Source organism: Mustela lutreola, chromosome 1, assembly GCF_030435805.1.
Source record: "Mustela lutreola isolate mMusLut2 chromosome 1, mMusLut2.pri, whole genome shotgun sequence".
Classification (NCBI taxonomy): domain Eukaryota; kingdom Metazoa; phylum Chordata; class Mammalia; order Carnivora; family Mustelidae; genus Mustela; species Mustela lutreola.
Window position 1 is genome coordinate 140,367,559 of NC_081290.1, and position 21,621 is coordinate 140,389,179.

General features: G+C 43.7%; 1 protein-coding gene across 9 annotated transcripts in view; it reads right to left on the reverse strand.

The window, feature by feature from the left end:
- TRIM2 (tripartite motif containing 2) overlaps positions 1-21,621 on the reverse strand; it is a 113,521-nt gene that overhangs the window by 26,520 nt on the left and 65,380 nt on the right. For all 9 annotated transcript variants that reach the window (XM_059175244.1, XM_059175230.1, XM_059175239.1 and 6 more), the window contains exons 4-6: positions 11,312-11,463; positions 9,951-10,131; positions 8,124-8,847 (exon numbers count right to left, since the gene is read on the reverse strand). In XM_059175244.1, the coding sequence (XP_059031227.1) occupies positions 8,124-8,847; positions 9,951-10,131; positions 11,312-11,463 (1,057 nt within the window). The remainder of the gene's footprint in view (positions 1-8,123; positions 8,848-9,950; positions 10,132-11,311; positions 11,464-21,621) is intronic.

Sequence of the window (21,621 nt, forward strand, 5' to 3'; positions counted from 1 at the left end):
CAAATAAATAAATAAATAAAATCTTATAAATAAATAAATAAATAAATAAAGGCAGGGGCATCAGAGGCCCAGGTGTCTTGGGACCTGCCCTAAAGCTTTTGGAGCCCCCATTTCTTCAGGAGGAGGGATAGTTATATGTAGCGGTAATTTCGCTCTTGAGGGGTAGGAACCATGGGAAGAGCTCGGACTTGTAGCTCTCGCCCACTTCTGTAGTGTAAATGCTCCCCTCAAGGCTGATGTCCGGCTTGGTAACATGAAATCACGGAGCCCAGAGTTAGGAGGTGGTGTGCACGCCAACATGTGCCTCCTGTGTTGTGGTAGATATTCTCTGCTGTGGGGGCATAAGGAGCTGGAAGGGTGTCGTCCCTACCAAAGATTTTAAGTAAGATTTTTAGTAAGACACCACATAGAAATGGACTGCACAAAGCCTGGCTCAGAGAACGCTTAGTCCTTCCTTCTCTTCCGCTCCCCATCCTTCCCTCCTGAACCACACTGAAGCTGATGATTTAAAGTAACTTCCTTATACGTCTCACTCCCAAATGGATCTCTAGCCCTGGTTTCTTTGCTGAGCTCCAAACCTACACTCTAAAGGGCCTAGGGTACACTTCAGCCTGGTTGATCAAAACTGAAATCCGCCCCCTTTCCTGACTATCCTTACCTGGGTTGATGAGAATAATAGTAACAACAACAGCCAACATTTATTGAGTCCTTACTATACACCCAAACTCTGTGAATACATTTTACATATGTTATTTTAATCCTTTCCAGATCAAGTACACCTTAATACCATCCCTATTTTATAGATAAAGGAACTGAGGCACAGAAGGTTACATAATTTCCCCTAAATCATATAACTCATAAATAGCAGGCTGGGGTTTAAATGAGGGAGTCAGTTCTTGACTATTCTTCAAGACTTAGGTTAACTCTTACTTCTATACGACAGCGACGAATAAAATGTCAATTAGGGGGCGCCTGAGTGGCTCAGTGGGTTAAAGCTTCTGCCTTCAGCTAAGGTCATGATCCCAGGGTCCTGGGATGGAGCCCCGCATCGGGCTCTCTGTTCAGTGGGAAGCCTACTTCCCCCTCTCTCATTGTCTGCCTCTCTGCCTACTTGTGATTTCTGTCTGTCAAATAAATAAATAAAATGTTTTAAAAAAAATGTCAATTCGTATTACCTCCCTTTGCCTCTCTAAAGTGGACAGCGCATCATTCAAGTACCAGTCGTTATTCAAAGCCCCTAGGAGGCGGGTGGTTCTTCTCCTACCCATTTTATGGAGGCCTCTGAGGCACTGAGAGAAGAAACTTAGCCAGGACCCCACAGATGAGGAAGTAGCAGTGCTGGGGGCTAGGACCCAGGGCAGCCGGCTTCAGAGTGCACAGCCTTAACTGCCACTCACTCTACCCGCTCACGTCCCTACAGCACGCAAGTCACACACCGAGAATTCAGTCTGGTCCCGGAGCCTTGCCCTCTCTGTTCGGAGCATGCATGTATTTATTTGTTTGCTTATTTATTTATTTATTTTTAAGATTTTATTTACTTGAGAGAGAGAGAATGAGAGAGAGCACAGTGGGTAGGTGAAGAGGTCAGAGGGAGAACCAGACTCCCAGGGAGTCTGCTGCAGGACTCCATTCTGGCACTCCAGGATCATGACCCAGGATCATGACAGAGCTGAAGGCAGTGGCTTAAGGAAGGATCTGAGCCCCCAGGCGCCCCTTCCTAAGCCTTTATAAATTGGCCATTTCCTCTTCACTGCACTGAAACACTCTGAACCCTAGCACTTGAATTAGCTCAAGTGGACTACTGCTTCCTGGGGGAGACTTTACATGACCTAGAATGCCTCCAGGCTCTCTGGAAATAAACAACTTAGTAAGCCACCACACTACATCACCCAGCTCAGAGCCTCCCCAGAGACCCGGCTATGGGTCTCAAACTCCAGTGAGCATAAGCATCACTGCGGCTTACAGAAACCATCTCCCTGGCCCTCCCCAGAGATTGAGACCAAAGTTCAAGCTCCTTATCAAGGAAAACACGACCTTCTCTCTGCTTCTATTTCATCTGAGGCTCCAAGAGGATGGCATCATTGACGGTCTTGAACCGCTCAGCTTCTCACCTTCCTGCCTTTGCACCTGCTCTCCCTTCATCTGAAGCACCCTTTCTTCCCTTACATCTGACAGTCCCTTTCAGAGCCAGCTTAGGCTTAGAGGCTATCTCTGGGAACCTTCCGGGACTCCTTGCCACTCCAGTGTCTGTGTCTTGATTGAAGCTGAAGATACATTTTTGTACACCTCTGTCTCTTTTGGATGGTCGTCTCCTCTAAATCACAGTCAGAATCTCATCCCTTTTTGTACCGTGACCCAGCCAAGTATCTGGCACATAGTAAGGGCTCAACAGCAGAATTCCATCTAACTTGGGGGCTGGATAATTGGTGAGGAGGGTGAAAATGGGAGTCAGATTTAGCCCTGAAAAATCCCTTCCATCACCGAGAAAGTGGGGATTCACTCTCATGAGCACACAGAATCAGCACATTATTTATGGTTGTTGAATGAACCCTCATACATGTGTTATGAAAACTATACATCCTGGGGTGCCTGGGTGGCTCAGTGGGTTAAAGCCTCTGGCTTCGGCTCAGGTCATGGGATTGAGCCCTGCATCGGGCTCTCTGCTCAGCAGAGAGCCTGCTTCCCTTCCTCTCTCTCTCTGCCTGCCTCTCTGCCTACTTGTGATCTGTCTGTCAAATAAATAAATAAAATCTTTAAAAAAATAAAAAAATTTAAAAAGAAAAACAACAAAACAAAACTATATATTCTGAAGCACAAATTGAGGGCCTTGAGTATGTGTGAGACCCGTTGAGCGAACAGTAGAATCGTGGTTATCCTGCCAGGTGTATAGCTGAATTTCAGTGAATTTTGGGTTACATGTGGCAGGCTTCAACACAGCACAGAGGGACTGGTCAAACTGTGAGTTTTTTTTGTTTTTGTTTTTTAAATAACATTTTAAAGGTGTATTTTATCTTTTTTTTTTTTTTGAAGATTTATTTCTTTGAGAAAGAGAGAGACCGTGACTGGGGGGGAAGAGCAGAGGGAGAGAGGCAGACTCCCAGCTTAGTGTGGAACCCAAAGCAGGGCTCCATGCCTTGACCCACAGATCTTGACCTAGCCAAAGAGTCCTAGGCTGTATGCTTAACCGACCGAGCCAACCCAGGCGCCCCCCAAAATGTGCATGTTCTATTGTTATGCACCTAAACCTGACTTGTACAGAGAAACTTAAAGTTCGAAAACAAAATTATAGGGATGCCTGGGAGGCTCAGTCAGTTAAGTGTCTGCCTTTGGCTCAGGTCATGATCCTTGCTCAATGAGGACTCTGTCTCTGCCAGCCACTCCTCTTGTTTGTGCATACTCTCTCTCTGGCATATAAATGAATAAAATCTTTTAAAAAAAATAATAAAGTTACAATTGTAAAAAAAAAAAGTTGAAAGTCTTCTAATTACTAATATAAACTCTACCTGCTGTAGCCTACAGTACAGACGTCAAGAAGACAAGTTCTTAGAAGGCCAGCACTGTTTGTCTGACATTGTGTAGCACAGTTCCAGACATGGGGATACACGTGAATGACTAGCCTTGGGCTTAGCGCCGGGTTGTCTGGTCTGTGTGTTCTTGGATAACACTGAGGCCTGACAGTGGTGAGAGGGAAGTTAAATCACGTGGAAGGTCACAACTGGATCCTATTCAAACGAATAAAGTACTTATGCCAAGTATTCTTTGGGGTATTGCTGGACATCATCTTTGACCTCAAGCCATTTGTAATCTTACTGGGAAATGAGGCCCATGCACGAAGAGTAATCATCACAGCAGACTCCAAAGGAGAAGGTGAAACTTGGGGAAAATTGAGGAAAGAATTCAGAGACCAGGTGCCTGGTATGGCAGCCCAGAGGGTGTTCGGGGAGCAGTGGGCGCTGACACTGACTTGGCCAGCCTTATCTCCAGCCAGTGCCTTCCCCACATCCCATGGCGCCGACCTTTGCTCCCCTGCATCTTCTCACAGGATGTGTTGCTCAGAAACCTCGCTCAAGTTCACTCCTCTTCGCCAAGCCTTTCCTCCTTGCACTGGTCCTTCGACTGGGAGTGCTACTTCCACCTGTCAACCTGGATAACTCCTCTTCTTTACATTCTTTCTCCTTTTCCTAGCTTTCCACCCCCTAACCCATGGTATTAAGGATAGAGGCAGCTTTTAGGCAACAGGCTTGAGCGGTGGGAGGCAGAAAGGGCCCCAGTGAGCACCTGTTGAATACAGACACGCCCCCCAGATGACCCACTTCAAAAAAGCCTCAAAACACCCGGAGGCCCTAACTGACCAATGGGCTATTTACAACTCAGCCTGGCTCCCCAAAAAAGGAAGAGTTCATACATCCCTGTACCTCCTCAGCTTTCCTCTTTAAAAACGAATCCTACCCACTGCCTCAGTCTCAGTCCCGCCCACTACTCCAGAAACTTCCATCTCCCTTGTTCTGCCTCAGGTGAATTCTCTCACCTCCTGCTCATCTGATGGAGAGACTGATGCGACACCACATTTAGTCACTCAGTCATGCATCTACGACCCAGACTGTAAGCTCCTTGAGGGAGATCTCGTTTCTTCCACCTCTAGATTCTCATCACCTGGCATAGTGCACAGAGGGGACCAGGTGCTCTAGAAACGTTTTTTTTTTTTTTTTTTTTTTTTAAATTTATTTATTTGACAGAGAGAAATCACAAGAATCACAAGTAGGCAGAGAGCCAGGCAGAGAGAGAGAGAGGGAAGCAGGCTCCCTGCTGAGCAGAGAGCCCGATGTGGGACTCTGATCCCAGGACCCTGAGATCATGACCTGAGCGAAGGCAGCGGCTTAACCCACTGAGCCACCCAGGTACCCCCTAGAAACACTTTTTGAGCCAAATTATTGCACCATGAGTGGTTTCTTTTGGCTAGCTCTGGAGTAAAACATAAAGTTAAGGAGAAACAGGCCTGAAAGATCTGCTTTCCTTTCTGCCCTTACGTCTGGGCTGAACCCTCAAAATTCATGTTCCAATCTCCAGTACCTCAGAATGTAAATGCATTTGGAGAGTAGGTCTTAAAAGAAGTGATTAAGTTAAAATAAGGCCATTAGGGTGAGGCCCTAATCTCTCACCAGAACAGAGAAAAACACCAGGGGTTCTGCATATACAGAGGGACAACCCTGTAAGGACAAAGCAGCAAGAAGACCACCACCTAGAAGACCAGGAGAAAGGCCTCATAGGAAACCAACTCTGGCACCACCTTGATCTTGGACTTCCAGTCTCCATAATTGTGAGAAAATAAATTTCCTTTGTTTAAGCCACCTAGTCTATGGAATTTTGTTACGACAGCCCTGGCAAATTAAGACAGCATCTTTACTTCATGAATAAGCTCAGACGCAGTGCCGTATGCCAGGCACTCTTCTAAGTTCTTGACGGATGTTTAAACATTTAAACACCTTCCCACCTGTGCCAGTGAATCACCAGTGAATCCGCAATGGGCAGGAGGGAAAAGCGTACACCCTCTTCTCTGGTGGGAGCTGGGGATTCAAAATCAATATGGTGGAGGGAAACACCGAAGAGGTCAGGTGAGAATCACAGGTGGTGATGATGGAGATTAAAATTAATAGCAATAGGAAAATAACAGCTACCAGAAACTGAGCACTGGGTTCAGAAAAGGTAAGCTACTTGCCCAGCTGTTAAGGAGAATCAGAATTCAGACCCAGATCTTTGTCCTTTTCCACTTGGCATACTGCCTGGAGAAATAGGCTGGGATCACTTGGCTGGGGGAGGAGGTCAGGGGAGAAGGTTGGTGGAAAGGGTTACGCAGGAGACCCACTGAGCTTGTTCTCAATGCAGGGGATCAGTGGGGGGCAGGAAGGTTAAAAAAAAAAATTAGAAGAAAAGGAAGTAGGGAAAATCTAAGGACCTTCATTGCCTGTGCAAACCAATAGCTCTCATTTATTTAACTCCGACAGCATACCAGGAGGCATTAAGCTTGAAACTCACAATGGCTCTGAGGGAACAGAAGGCTGGCTGAGGACAAAGCAAAAGGCTGACACCCTGCAACCTTCCCCCACCCCCACTCCTGGGTAGGACATGTGACATTCTTTAGGAATCTCCCAACTATCTTAATAGCTTGCTAAAAAGGGCAAAACGACCTTGGCAATGGCAAGGGCTCTGGTATCTGGTATCTTGTAGGTCCTCTTTAGCATATGAAAGTTCTACTGAAACCTCCCTTTTCCTTCCCCCACCCCCATGGTACATAAACTGCCACCCCTCACAACCCGGGGGGCAGCAGCTCTTCCTGCCCACGGGTCCTGCCCCCATGCTTTAATAAACCACCATTTTGCACCAAAGATGTCTCAAGAATTCTTTCTTGGTCATCGGCTCCAGACCTCACCCCACTGAACCTCACCTATATTCTAGAACTTCATCAGCTCCGCGAGACAGGTATTTCTTCTATTCTCATTTTATGGACATGGAAACTGGAGCTCAGAGAAGCTGAGAGACCTGTCTAAAGTTCAAGTCGCAGAACCAGAACCGGAGCAGCAGACCTGGGAGGCTCCCACTCCTGCACCTGCCCAGGTCCTCTCCCAGTTCCTCCATCCCTCTTCAGCAGGCAGATCTACAACTTCTGCACACATGTGGCATATACAACCAGTGAAGGGAGGAGGGCCTCTGGGCTGTGAGTGGACAACTTATATGTCTCATCGTGGCCTTTACAAGATGCAGTATTAACACAAGAGCAGCAGCTGACCAAGGAGGTTCCAAGGAGCCTTTGTTTCCCAGGATGTGCCATGGAAAAAGTTCTCTGCTTAGGAAAGCTTTGTGGAAGTGCTGCCTGTTATCTTCTCCTGCCTTGGAGACTTACAGGGCACACTGGCAGATTCTAAAGGTTCCGGGGTTAAAACACCACCACCAACAACAAAAACTTTCCTTAACTGAAGCTAAGGTCTCCCAATCTATTTGAACCCCAGGCTTCATACAGTGCCCTTTCGGAGATTCTGCCCCACAGGACTTAAGAGGCAGAAAGATAAGCAGGATATGACAAAGTCCATTCTTTTTTACCTTTAGTTTGCTTTCTACTGAGAGAATCAACAGTTAAAATCGGAGGCAATAAAGCAGACGAGGGAATTTGAGATTTGCATTCTCCACAATCTATTGGCTCATCGCCTGGTTTCCGCCCCAGCCCCATTCCATTCTCCGTATTTTCCACCCACCCTCCCCTCTTTGGGGCTGCTCTCCAGCTACACACACCTGGAAGTGACCCTGACTTGCACTGCTCCGTGTCCCCCATCCCCAGCCCTATGGTACCGAAGCGGTGACAGGGAGGCATCAGGCCCTCCCCCCACAGTGCAGCCCGAGCTGGGATTCAGAGAAACAAAGGAGTGATCTCAAGTAACAATCGCTCTGCCTTTAGCTACTGCTTAAAGACATTCCTTTGGCGGGAGTTGGGGGGGTCAGGGGGCGGTGAGTTGGTCAACACGTCCTTCAAAATTTCGGGTTGAGCGCTGTGATTTTTTTTGCTATTTTCTCTTTTTGCTTATTTTCCGTTTCTAATTTTCTACAATGATAATTTTCTACAATGAATATGCAGCACTAGCGTTACAAAGGAGGAGGTGGGGAAGGAGCGGCGAGGAAAGGGGGAGAGAGGAGAGCACCTGGAGAAGCGGGGCAAGGGAAGGTGGAGAAAGAAGGGAGCAGAGGGAGGGAGGGATGGGGACCAGCGAGGGGGCCAGAGAGGGGGAAACTGAGAGATGGGGGCGGAGGGTGGAGAGGGCTTGCGGGGAAGGAGGAGGACATGGGGAGAGAGGCTGACGGGCCGGGCGAAGAGGAAGGGAGGCAGGAAGAGAAGGAAGAAGATGAGGAGGGAGAGAGGAAAGAGGAAGGAGGAGGGAGGAAAGGGGGGGGGAATAGATCCTAAAATCCCCGGATTAGACTGCCTAAGCTCACCTCATCAAATACCCCAATGTCCCGCAGCGCCTACAGGTCCCAGTCCGGACCCGCAAGGTTCCCATTTGCCACAGCCCTCTCCCCGGCGCCCCCGAACCCGAGCAGCGCTCAGACGACAGGGCGCGGCGGCGCCTTCTCCTTACCCACTCGGAAGATCAGATCGTCTTCGATGGGATTCTCTTTTCGCTTCCCAGTGCTGTACATGCTGGCGGGTCTCTTCACCGCCTTCTGCTTTACATGGCCGCTCCCCGGGGATTTCACGCGCCTCTTCACGCCCTCGGTGGTGGGAGACACGTCGGCCGACCGGATCACTTTCAGCTTGAACGGGCTGCCTCGGATGTGCTGGTCATAGAGCCGCAGCGACAGGGTGAAGTCCCCTTCCTTCTGGACGGTGTACAAAAACTCGTAGGTGCCGTTCTTGTTGTCGAGGATCTCCCCGTCCGCCACGCTGCCGTCGGGCGTGCTCAGCTCGGCGGTGATGTAGGCGTTGCCCGTCTTGCACAGCTCGCCGTCTTTGTCCTTGGTCGTTATGGTGACGGACATGGGCTGCCCGATGATGGTCTGCCGCAGCCCCTCGCCCGTGGCCACCGTCTCGGAGGCGACGGCGTTGGTGGTTAAAATCGTCCCGAGGTTGTGGATGGACTTCTTGAGCCCCTCGGTCTCCACGATAAAATCCAGCTGATCGTTTTCACGCGGGTGCAGCGGGAAGTCCTGGTCGGCCAGTTCGTTCAGCTTCTCGCTCATCTGCTTCTTCACGAGCAGCACCTCCGTCTCCGTGCCATGGTTGAGGGCCTGCGCCGTGAAGTTGCTGCAGCTCTTTATACTCTCCTGCCCCTCGAGCAGAGTGTCCAGCTGCGACTGAAGGACCTGCGGGGGTGGGGGTGGGGGGGTGGGGGGAAGCGAGGTCGGGTGAGCGCTCGCCGCGGCGCACGAGCTCTGCCCAGCGAACGCAGCGCGCCGGCGCGCGGGGGCACTGCCCTCCTCCGGCCTCCACCCGACCCCCACCTGCCCACGCCGCTGGCTCTCCCAGGGGGAGGGGGAGGTACTTAATCCCGCCCAGCGAACCCGCTTCTAAAGCCTGATTCTGAATTGCGTTCCCGGTACCTCCTCTCTCCCTTCCTCCTCGCCCGGACTCTCCCACACACATATTTGTTGGGTCATGTGTTTTTGATGGGGCGAGCGGAAACGTCACCACTAGGAGCCGGGAAAACAAATTGCTATGCCCGGCATCCGAAATATTCATTATTCAATATCTCTTCGTAAAGTCCCCAAATCCCCTGTTGCCACCTAAAGGAACAGAAACCAGACTAATGAAAACCCTCCACACCCTAATAGCAGAAGCTTTTGATCCCTGGTTTTGTGATTGGACATGTTAAAGGCCGCAGTCAGGGTTCTCTTGGAAGTTGACTAACAGGTTGGTGTGGATGAGAGAGCAATTAAGAGACTATTAGACATTATAATCAAGGAAGGAAAATAATCCAGCTTAAACCTAAATCCTGAAAACATGACTTTATATTCAATCTTGTCTTGGGTCAAATTATAAATTGGACCTTATGGTTACAGAATCATAGAACTTGGCTGAAAAGAGGAAGGAAAAAATAGCTGGATGTGCCATTAAATGAAAAGTACTGTTGGGGCAGGAGGGTGGCTCAGTTGTTTAAGTATCTGCCTTCAGCTGGGGTCATGATCCTGGGATCCCAGGATCAAGCTGGCAGCAGGCTCCCTGCTCAACACAGAGCCTGCTTCTCCTTCTCTCCTCCTCTCTCTGTCCCTCCCCCGGCTCTACTCATTCTCTCTCTCTCTAAAATAAGTAAGTAGATTGCTTAAAAAAGAAAACTACTGTTTACTATGCAACAGTGACGTTAAGGACCCATCTGAGTCCCCTTTGCTATTATTAGAACACAGTAAGCTAGTGCAGAGAGGTGCCCAGGTCTCTTACTGTGTATCTATGAGAATAGCTGGAATCTTACTTTATGTTTGAGGCCATAGTTGACTTCCAGTTCCATAAGCAGCACACTTTTGCGCACGTTCAGAGTCTTCTGGAGCTCATCAAAGGTAGAATGGATGTCATCCACAATGCTGGTCTTTTGGTTGGTTAACTGATGAATGATTTCTGAGATGAACTGAAGGGCAGAATCGATTTCTGGGAGCCTGGAGGACAGTCATTAAAGATCATTATTTAACATCAACCCAGAAACAGAGAAACATCTATCTAAACACTATGTTTTGTCAAAAAACATTTTCTTTGCCTTTCATCATCTTCAAAAAAAGTAATAGCGGAAGAACAGAATAAATAAGACATGACATAATTAACTGCTTTTGAGAGAAGAGACTTTGAGGGTCCACGTCTACTTCATCTAATCAATCATCTAATTTTAATTATTGATGGTACAAAGTCTTGAGGCTCTCTAAACACCATGGCTTCTCCTCATTCTGAAGCAAGCCGTCTCCAACTTGACACTGTAACATTATAGGCCACGTGCTTCTTTGTTGCAGGGGACTATCCTGGGTGTTATAAGATGTTTAACAGCATCCTGTCTTCTGCCAGATGCCAACAGCACCCCCACACGCAACTGTGACACCAAACTGTCTGCAGGTCATTGCCAAATGCCTCCAAGGGTAGAACTGCCCACAATTGAGAACCATTGTTCTAAATATATAGCTGTTATCTTTTCACCTAATCATATGAAAAACTTATCCAGACTCTGAGTTTCCTGGGAACATTTGCAAGCTTCCAAGTTCCTTTAATTATTATAGAATAACCACACTTTTCTCACTACAACTGTTGGTGATGATAGATTTTCAGTTGGTTGTTTACTTCCTTTCTCTTGTCTTTCTCATGTATCGCACAACTACCCTGTCCCCTCTTTTTCATGCCAAAGAGTAAGGCTGGAAGCAGGGAAACATAAGGAAAATTGAACAATCACTGGTTGGTACTATTTTGCTGGGCTCAAACAGAGACAAGCTAGTGACAGTCAACACAATGGTCCAGTATACCAGTATATGTCAGAAAGAGCAACTAAGAAAAACTCAGCCTGGTTTCAGGCATGGATTTCAGGGATCTCCCGGGAGCATTTTCCCTGAAAGTATTTTATTCTTTTAGTCATTCAAAGGTACTAAAACAAAAATGCCACCACTCATAACATAAGGAGGTTAGAATTTTACCAAGGGGCAGGGGATGACCCTTATCACTCACTAGTTTATGACTACAGATCCACCATCAAAGGAGAATTTATTTAGGTAGCGTGAACCTATTATTCCACTGAGGCCGGAGATCCAGAGGCCAAGCCTCATGCTCAGCCAGTCGGGAGTCTGGGGGACGCGTGTGCACCTTTTGTTGACAGCGTCCAGCTGGACCTGGAGTGAGGCCTTGTGCTGCTCCACCACGTCCTTGAGGGGGACTGTGGGGTGTTCCGCATGCTCCCCCTCAGTGCACTCCCGACACATTGCGGTCTCGCAAGACTGGCAGTAAAAGTCCATCACCTGTGGGTAGCACAAAAACAAGGTCTGGTTCAATACTACTAACCGGGTGCTAACTATACGCTAGGCCTTTAGTCGGCCTTCTCATGGAACACTCATGGCTTCCCCGGGATGTAGGCAGTATGTCCGATGTCACAGAAGTAAAGGAAGGGTATACTGTCTGTGCAGATCTCAAACAGAGGTGGGCCAGACTCCAAAGCTGCTGCTGTCCTCACAAAACCAGCTCTTCCGTGGCTATTATCTGAGAGCTGAATAGCATGGGACTGTGATGCTCAAGCTCTGTGATCTTAGGACACTTTCCCACTCTCTATAAATGCCTGAGGACTCCAAAGTGCTTTTATGTATGTGAATTGTATCTATAGATATTTATCTGAAAAACTGAAAAATTATAAATATTAATTTATCAAAAGCAATAATAAGCCCACTAAATGTTAACGTAAACAATATGATTCATGAAAGATAACTCTATTTGGCAAAACAAAAAAATGTTGTGAGGAGAGTGGTATTGTTTCCCACTTGTTAAATTTCCTTCAGTGTCTGGCTTAATAGAAGACAACTGGATTCTCATATCTGCTTCTGCGTTCAATCTGTTGTGACAGCACAGATCATATTGTCTCTGGAAAATTGCACTGTACACTCCTGAAAGAATGAGAGTGAAAAAGGCGTATAATGCCTTAGTATTATTATAAATATAGTTTTGATCTCTGGACTGCCCTCCCCACAAAGGGTCTTGGGTCCCAAAGGGTTCCTGAACCATACTGTGAGAACTGATACTCTTTCTATAAGAGATAAGCTATAGGGAGCAATTTGTACTCTGGCTCTACCACTTAGGTAACTTCACTGTGTCTCAAGTTTTCCTCTGTCAAATAAAGACAATAATAGTAACCTACTTCCTAGGCTTTGAGAATTCAGTAGGTTAATATGCACGAAGAAGTAGATGATGCTTGGCACTGGCACGATCAAGCAGCAGCAATGACGACATGATGATGATGATGATGATGATGAAGAAGATGATGATATCATCCGCTTCCATGAAAATAAAGCCACTTATCCTGATTATGACGAACTCTCAGTAACAATATAACATAAAGCCTTTCAAAAGTCAGTTTCCGGGTGAAGGCATTCCCCTATTCTCTCAGCTGAAAATAACTTCTTCCAATTTTGAATTCCCGAAGTGCTTCTTGGAGGGAACTTTTTCTTAAAGTATAAGACACATACAGAAAAGGGCAAAAGTCTTCCTAAAGATTGGTGGATTTTCACAAAGTGAATGTTCCCACCAAAGCACCTTTATTTATACCCCATTTTATGAACTGTTTATAAGATATTAAGTTCCTGAACATAGGAAGTCCCTTACCCAGAGCCTAAGTAATTACTTGCACAAAGTAAGTATTCAAAAATTGCTCTTTGAATGAATTGTATGCTGTCTATAAGAGTCTCATTTTAGAGTCAAAGACACAAATAGATTGAAATTAAAAGGGTGAAAAAATATTCCATGCAAAGAGTAATCAGAGGAGAGCAGGAGCGGGGTGCCTGGGTGGTTCAGTTAAACACGGGATGCTTGATTTCAGCTCGGGTCAGGAACTCAGGATTGTGAGATGGAGTCCTGGGTTGGCGAGCTCCACCCTAGGTGTGGAGGCTGCTGAGGATTCACTCTCTCTTCCTCTCCTTCTGCCTCTCCCTGCTTCCCCCTCCCAGAAAAAGAAACAGAGAGAAAGAGAGACAACTGGAGTGGCTATTCTAATATCAGACAAAATAAACTTTAAGACAAAAGTTGTTACAACAGATAAAGAAGGACATTATATTATGATTAGATGATAAATTTATCAAGAAGATATGACAATTACAAGCAAATGTGTACCCAACAACAGAGCCCCAAAATATATGAAGTAAAAACAGACAGAATTGAAGGGAGAAATGAACAGTCCAACAATAGCTGGAGATTTCAATACCCCACTTTCATTAATGATCTAACACTTAGATAGAAGATCAATAAAGCAACTAGGCCTAACAGCCATCTATAGAACATTCTATTCAATAATAGAATATACATTTTTGTCAAGTACACATGGAAAGTTCTCCAGAATAGACCATATATTAGGTCACAAAAGTCTCAAATTTAAAAAGATTAAAATCACACAAGTATCTTCTCTGGCCACAATGGAATTAAATTAGAAATCTGTAACAGAAGGAAACCTGGAAAATTAAATAACCTACTCTTGAACAATGAGTCAGAGAAGAAGTCACAAGGGAAATTAGAATATACTTTGAGATGAGTAAAAATAAAAACCCAATATACCGAAACTTATGAGACAGCACTCAGAGCAAAATGTTAGTTATAAATGCCTACTTTAAAAAGAAGAAAGATCTCAAATCAATAATCTAAATTTCAACCTTAAAGAACTAGAAAAGAAGAACAAATTAAAACCAAAGCAAGAAGAAGAAAGAAAATAATAAAGATGAAAGTGGAGATAAACAAAACAGAAAATGGAAATACAATAGGGAGAATCAATGAAACCAAAAGTTGGTTCTTTGTGAAGATCAACAACATTGACAAACAGGATACTAGGGACAGTTGTATGCCAACGAATTGAATAATATCGATAAAATGGATAAATTCTTAGAAACACACAAACTACCAAAGCTGACCCAAAGAAGAAACAGAAAACCTGAACAGACCTATAATCGGATATTGAATCAGTATTCAAAAAACTTCCAACAGGGGCACCTGGGTGGCTCAATGGGTTAAAGCCTCTGCCTTCGGCTCAGGTCATGATCCCAGGGTCCTGGGATCAAGCCCCACATCAGGTTCCCTGCTCAGCAGGGAGCCTGCTTCCCTCTCTTTCTCTCTCTCTGCCTACTTGTGATATCTGTCAAGAAAATAAATAAATCTTAAAAAAAAAAACAAAAACCTTCCAACAAAGAAAAGTCCAGGACCAGGACCAGATGGCTTCACTGATGAATTCTACCAAACATTTAAAGAAAAATTAACACCAACCCTTCCAAGCTCTTCAAAAAATAGAAGATGAGAGAACATACCCTAACTTATTCTATTACGCCAACAACCCCCAACACCAAAGCAAAAGACATCACAAGAAAAGTTCACATTCCTTGTGAATATAGAGGCAAAAATCCTTAACAAAATACCAGTAAACTGAATCAAGCTGTATATTAAAAGGATTATACAGTATGAACAAGTGAAGTTTAACCCAGTACTGCAAAAGTGGTTCACATACAAAAATTAGTATATGTAATACACCACACTAATAGAATAAAGTTGGGGGAACCCACATGGTCATCTCAACTGATGCAGAAAAAAAAAAAAATTGACAGAATCTAATACCATTTCATGATAAAAACATTTATCAAACTAGAAATAGAATACTTCCTCAACTTGATAAGGGGTTTCTACAAAAATCATACAACTAACATAATACCTTATGGTGATCCCCTAAGATAAGGAACAAGACAAGGATGACCACTCTTGCCATTTCTACTCAGCAATGTACTGAAAGTTCGAGCCACAGCATTTAGGCAAGAAAAAGCAATAAAATGCATAAACTCTGGAAAGAAAGAAGTAAGAATTTCTCTATTCTAAGATGATAAGATCTTATATACAGAAAGCCCTAAAGAATACATCCTCCACCCAGGCCTCCCTCCCCCACAAAGCTATTAGGACTAACACATGAATTCAGCAAAGCTGTAGGATACAAGATCAACAAACAAAAATCAGTTGTATTTCTAAATACTTTGCAATGAATAATCCAAAAATGAAATCAAGAAAATAATGCCATTTATACTAGCATCAAAGGACTAGAAAATACTTAAGAATAAATTTAACCAAGAAGGTTTAAGATTTGTACACTGAAAACTACAAAACATTGTTGAAAGAACACCTAAATAATGGAAATTAATGGAAAAATAATTCATGCTCATGAACTCGAAGTCTTAAAACTGTTAAGAGGGCAACATGCCCAAAATTGATCTATTGATTTAGTGAAATATCTATCAAAATTCAAGCATCCCTTTTCACGGAAGTGAACAAGCTGTTCCTAAAATTCAGATGGAATTACACGGGACCCTGAACAGCCAAAACAATCATGGGAGGAAAAAAAATTGTAAGATTCAGACTTCCCAATTTCAAAACTTAGTACCAACATAGAATAATCAAAATACTATGTTACTGACATGAGGCTAGACATATTGAACAATGGAGTAGAACTGTAAATCCAGAAATAAAACCATATGTTTATGGTCAACTGATTCTTGACAAGGGTGCCAAGACCACACGATGGAGAAAAAAAATAGTCCTTTCCGCAAATGATGCCAAGACCACTGGATATCCACATGTAAAAGAATGAAGTGGAACCTTTACTTTGCTCTAACTACAAAAATTATCTCAAAATAGATGAATGGCCTAAACATATAGGCTAAAACTATAAAACTCCTAGAAAAAAAAATAGGAGTAAATCTTTACAACTTATGATTTCGCAGTGGTTTCCTAGATATGACACCAACAGCACAAGTTACAATAACAAAAAGCTGATAAATTGTACCTTATCAAAAAATCTTGTGCATCACATTGGGGAGGAATGTGCTAAGGTGAGTGCTGTGAAATGTGTAAGCCTGATGATTCGCAGACCTGTACCCCTGGGGCTAGTAATACATTATATGTTAATAAAAAAAAAAAAATCTGGTGCGTCAAGGGCACTATCAAGATACGACCAAGAAAATAAAAAGAGGGGCACCTGGCTGGCTCAGTCAAGAGAGGATGTGACTCTCCATCTCGGGCTTGTGAATTTGAGCGCCACATTGGGTACAGAGATTGCTTAAAAATAAAAGCTTTAAAAGAAGAGAGAGAGTGAAAAGAATAGGAAAAAATATTTGCTTGCCATAAATCTGATAGGATGAAGTATCCAGAACACATAAAGAATCCCTACAACTCAAGAACCCAATTCAAAAATTGGCAAAGGACTTGGAGAGACATTTCTCCAAAGAAAATATACAAATGGTCAATTTGCACAAAAGAAATATGCTCAACATTATTAATCACTATGGAAATCCAAATCAAAACCATGAAGAGATACTCCATACCGACGAGGATGGCTAGACTCAAAAAGTCAGACAATAACAAGTGTTGGTGAAAATGTGGGAAAATCAGAACTCTCCTACTTTGCTGGCAGGAATGTAAAATGGAGAAGTCACTATGAAAACAATTTGGTGCCTCCTCAAAAGCTAAGTACAGAATGATTATGTGACCCAGGACTTCCACTCCTAGGTATATACCCAAGAAAACTGAAAACTTACATCCACACGATAACTTGTACACAAATGTTCAAAGCATTATTCACAACAGCCCCAAAGTGGGAACAACCCTAATCTCCAACAGTTGATGAAGGGACAAGTGAATTGTGGTATATCCAGATGATGGAATATTATTTAATCCATAAAAAAGGCACAAAGTTCTATATACTACAATGTAGATGAACTTTGGAAACATTATGCTAAGTGACAGAATCCAGATTCAAAACAGCCCCTAATTTATGACTGATTTATATCAAATGTCTACAATGGACACATCTATAGAGATAGAACGCACACTGGTGCTTGCCAGGGGTTAGGAGAAAGATAGAATGGGGAGTGACATGATGAAAAAGTTCTGGAATTAGTGGTGATACTTGCACAACCTGTTGAATATACTAAAAACCACTGAACTGTGTATTTTAATTTTTTAAAATTATTATATTTTTATGGAGGGAGAGTAAGTGGGTGGGAGGGGGGTGGGGAGAAGAGGCAGAGGGAGAGAGAGAATCTTAAGCAGGCTCCATGCCCACTGAAGATCCTGATGTGGGTGGGGCTCGATCTCAGGACCCTGAGATCATGACCTGAGCCAAAATCAAGAGCCGGCCTGAGTTGTATAACTTAAAATGGTTGATTACTTTTATGTTATATGAATTTTCCCTTAATTAAAAAAGAAACGCATCTTTGAAGAGATAGCAGTGTACCTGGGTAATTGTCCCCGGTTTGGTCTCCTAAGTGTTTCTTGGAAACAAAGGCCCTAGAATCATTCTGAAATGTGAACAAACGACCAGTCATTCTCAAATGCTTGTGCTCAGGTTCTGACCTCTTTGACTGAGAGGTCACTGTTCGAAGTGTGAGACTCAGCGGAGCTCATCCATTGTGAGTGACATGATGCTGGTGTTCCTAGGGTGGATGGGCCAGAGGCTAGGACTAGCTTATTTTTGTTGACAGGTAGTTACCATTTGTGAAAGTGACAAGGCAATAAGTATGCATTACTAACATAGTGGGAAGGGTGGTCAGGGCCTTGTGGCCATTCTGGAGCTTGTGCAAGTGGGAACTTGTTAGTAATAGGGCATTCTTTTTTTTTTTTAATTTAATTTATTTGACAGAGAGAGATCACAAGCAAGCAGAGAGGCAGGCAGAGAGAGAGGAAGAAGCAGGCTCCCCGCTGAGCGGAGAGCCCAACTCGGGGCTCGATTCCAGGACCCTGAGATCATGAACCGAGCCAAAGGCAGAGGCTTAACCTACTGAGCCACTCAGGCGCCCCAGTGGTAGGGCATTCTTAATAAGGCTCTCTCCTTTGCACCTCTTAACATCCTCGTTAGTAAGGTGCCTAAGCAAGCCATAACAGGGTTTAATGATCATTTGTGTTCCAGGGACCACGAGCATGAGCGCAAATGTCTGCTTTACGTGCAAAGAACCTCTTAAACCCCTGACCACTATTCCCATTCTTCTTTGTATTGGATAATACAGCCATGACAGTTTAATTAGAAGACAGATAGTGTCACAGCACTTAAAGCAAATGACAGGCTTTCATCCACGTGTGCTAATCAGCACCAGGCAGTTATGAGGACAACATCCTGCTTTATTGTTAATTATCTGATTTTATTAACCTTCAGATGCTTGAATTGTTTTTAAAGATTTACCCATGGCAATTAACTGCAGCAATTTATCTGCAATACTCATGTATTTGACTTGACTATGCAATGAGGACCCCTGTTTCAAAGCAGCAGCAGTGAACTCCTACAATCTTTGATGAAACAATAGAATGATTCAAGACACATGCTGTTAATTTCCAAGGCCTCTTGCTAGTTTATAAATTATATGATTACAGCACAGAGAAAGCACCCAAACAATGCTTTATTTATTTTTTAAACTTTTTAAAAAAGATTTTATTTATTTATTTGAGAGCGAGAGGGGGGAGAGGGTCAGAGGGAGAAGCAGACTCCCTGGGGAGTTGGGAGTCTGATGGGACTTGATCTTGGGACCCTGGGATCTTGACCTGAGCCAAAAGCTAAAGGCAGACGCTTAACCAGTTGAGCCACCCAGGCGCTGCCAAAACATGCTATTTAAATAGCATCATCTACCTCAAGGAGGTTCAAACTCTAGATAGATTTAATTTTTAGTGGATTTGATGTGATGCGTTTTTTGTAGAGGGACAAGACAAAGTTTTAACCTAAAGGATTCTTTAACTTTGCTGGAATCACCATCTCTAAGAGTGATTCTGCTTAGCAGTTTTGCGGGATCCAAGGGTCTCATTTGCTGAGCTGTGCTCAGGAAATACATCTTTTTTAGAAATTCTGTTTGTACCTCAGGTGGCACAGAATATCCTTCTCCCTTCTATACTGCATATACAGGGTGCTCTTACTCATTAAACACAAAGGTCTATATAAACACACAGTCATACTCACATATGTTACCATAACATCAATTTCAGTGGCTACCCAATAATCAGTTATAGGGACTTAACCATAACGTAACCATTTCCCTAATATTGCACGTTCAGATTATTTCCAATTTTGCTATCACATAAATTTTTCAATTAACATTCTTCTATCTTCATTCTCTTCTCCAGCAGTTTCCTCAGAAATATTTCTATTCATGGAATTACTGAATGAAAGGATAGGAAGTTGCATAAAACACTCATTGCAGTTCGACAAACTGACACAAATGTTCTGTAGAGCAATTCACACTCCCACCCACAGCATAGGAAAATGTCTCCCCTATCCTCATCAGCACTACCTATTATCTTTCAAAACCTGTACCTAATTTGAAAAGATGTGATTATTTGTGAAGTTTGACATTTTTTCTCATATGGTAATTAGTCATTTTATATCCTCTGTGAATTTTCTGAGTTCTTTGCCCATTTTCTCTCATGATATGCATAATTTTCTTTAATTATTAATGCTTACATAATACGAATTTGCTGGGGCATTTTAATTAAGAATTTTACAGTTACTGTTGGGGTGCCTGGGAGGCTCAGGTCATGATCTCAGGGTGCTGGGTCCAGCCCCAGGTCTGGCTTCCCACTTAGCAGGGAGTCTGCTTGTCCCTCTGCCTCTGCCCTTCCTTCTTCTCATGTACTAGCGCTCTCTCTCAAATAAATAAATAACTCTTTTAAAAAAATCCTTTTAGCTGTACTGATATCTCTTTATTAGTCCTCATTTGATGCAGTCACATTTCCCTTTTGTTGGTTTATCAGGTGTCAAATTATTTCATTAATTAAAAAAACAGCTCATAGATTTATTAACTCAATTGTTTTATTATCTTCAAACTAAGTTTATCTTTATTATTTTCTTGCTCTTTGGTTCCATATACTTACTTTGTTTTCCCTAACTCTTTGAATTGAACTTTTTATTTTATTTTTTTTAAAGATTTTATTTATTTATTTGACAGACAGAGATGACAAGTAGACAGAGAGGCAGGCAGAGAGAGAGAGGAGGAAGCAGGCTCCCTGCTGAGCAGAGAGCCTGATGCGGGGCTCGATCCCAGGACCCTGAGATCATGACCTGAGCCAAAGGTAGCGGCTTAACCCACTGAGCCACCCAGGCGCCCCTGAATTGAACTTTTTAAATAAAGTTTATTTTCATAAACCTATAAAATTTCCTGAGTACAGATTGGACTTTACCCTATACATTTAATAGATAAGGTTTTCACTTTCACTATGTTGTAAATCGTCTAGTTTTGCAGGGTTTTTTGATTAAATAATTATGAGCTTTTAATAAAGGTCTGGGGTTTTTCTATAATGTATGTTACTAATGCAACTTCAATGCATTGTGGTATATGAACTTGGTCTACACAAGGGAAAAAATACTGATGGATTTTAATGACCTAGTTTATGACCAATTTTAATGGCTCAAATTCTCATCGTCTTAACAGCTTAGTTGAACAGATTTTAGCATATGACGTTTTATTTGTGGGAGGCAGATTCTCAAGTGAAAGAGTACTCTCTTCCCTGAAATTCATCCTCTCTTCTCCAGGCCCATTGGTGTCATTCTCCCACCCCTTAGCATCTCTTATCTGGATCACTCAATAAACTCAAAATTGATGTTGCAGCCTTGCATCTCTGCTACTCCGTAAGTCCAGGAAAATATTCATCTCCTACTCAAAAGGTTTTCATGTTTCCCTATTGCATACGAAATTTAGGTCAAACATTTTCCCCATGATATTCATAGCTTTCACAATCTCTCCCCAGTTGTCTTTCTAGGCTCCTCCCAGTATCCTTCAACTCACCTGTGCTCCCATGGCCAGCGCCCATCTCCATGCTCTCACAGCAAGGAGCTACAGGCTGTTGCCTGAATTCATGACACTCTTACTTTCACTTATTTTTATTATTATTTTTATTTATTTGACAGAGAGAGAGAAAGATCGCAAGTAGGCAGAGAGGCAGGCAGAGGGGGAGGGGGAAGCTGAGCAGAGCCCGATTCGGGGCTCCACCCAGGATCCTGAGATCATGACCTGAGCCGAAGGCAGAGACTTAACCCACTGAGCCACCCAGGCACCCCTACCTTCACTTATTGATGTATTCTTTACAGTTGTCAATATTTCTCATTCTATACAATTGCTCTCTACATCCCAAATCTAGACCAGTGTCTAGAGTAGATCTCCTAATATTCCTAAAACTTCACTCCTCTATCAAAGCAGATTTCCAGAGAGCTCCATGCCTGGACTAACTTCAAGACAACTTTTGTACCTGGTAGAAATGCCCTCACAGTCTAGTATTTAGAATGTGAGCTCTAGGAGGAGACGGCTTCAGCAGGAGCCCTTGTGAGAGACAGTCATAAGAAGACTGAGCTGGGTGGCTCAGTCATTAAGCGTCTGCCTTTAACTCAGGTCATGATCCTGGACTCCTGGGATTGAGCC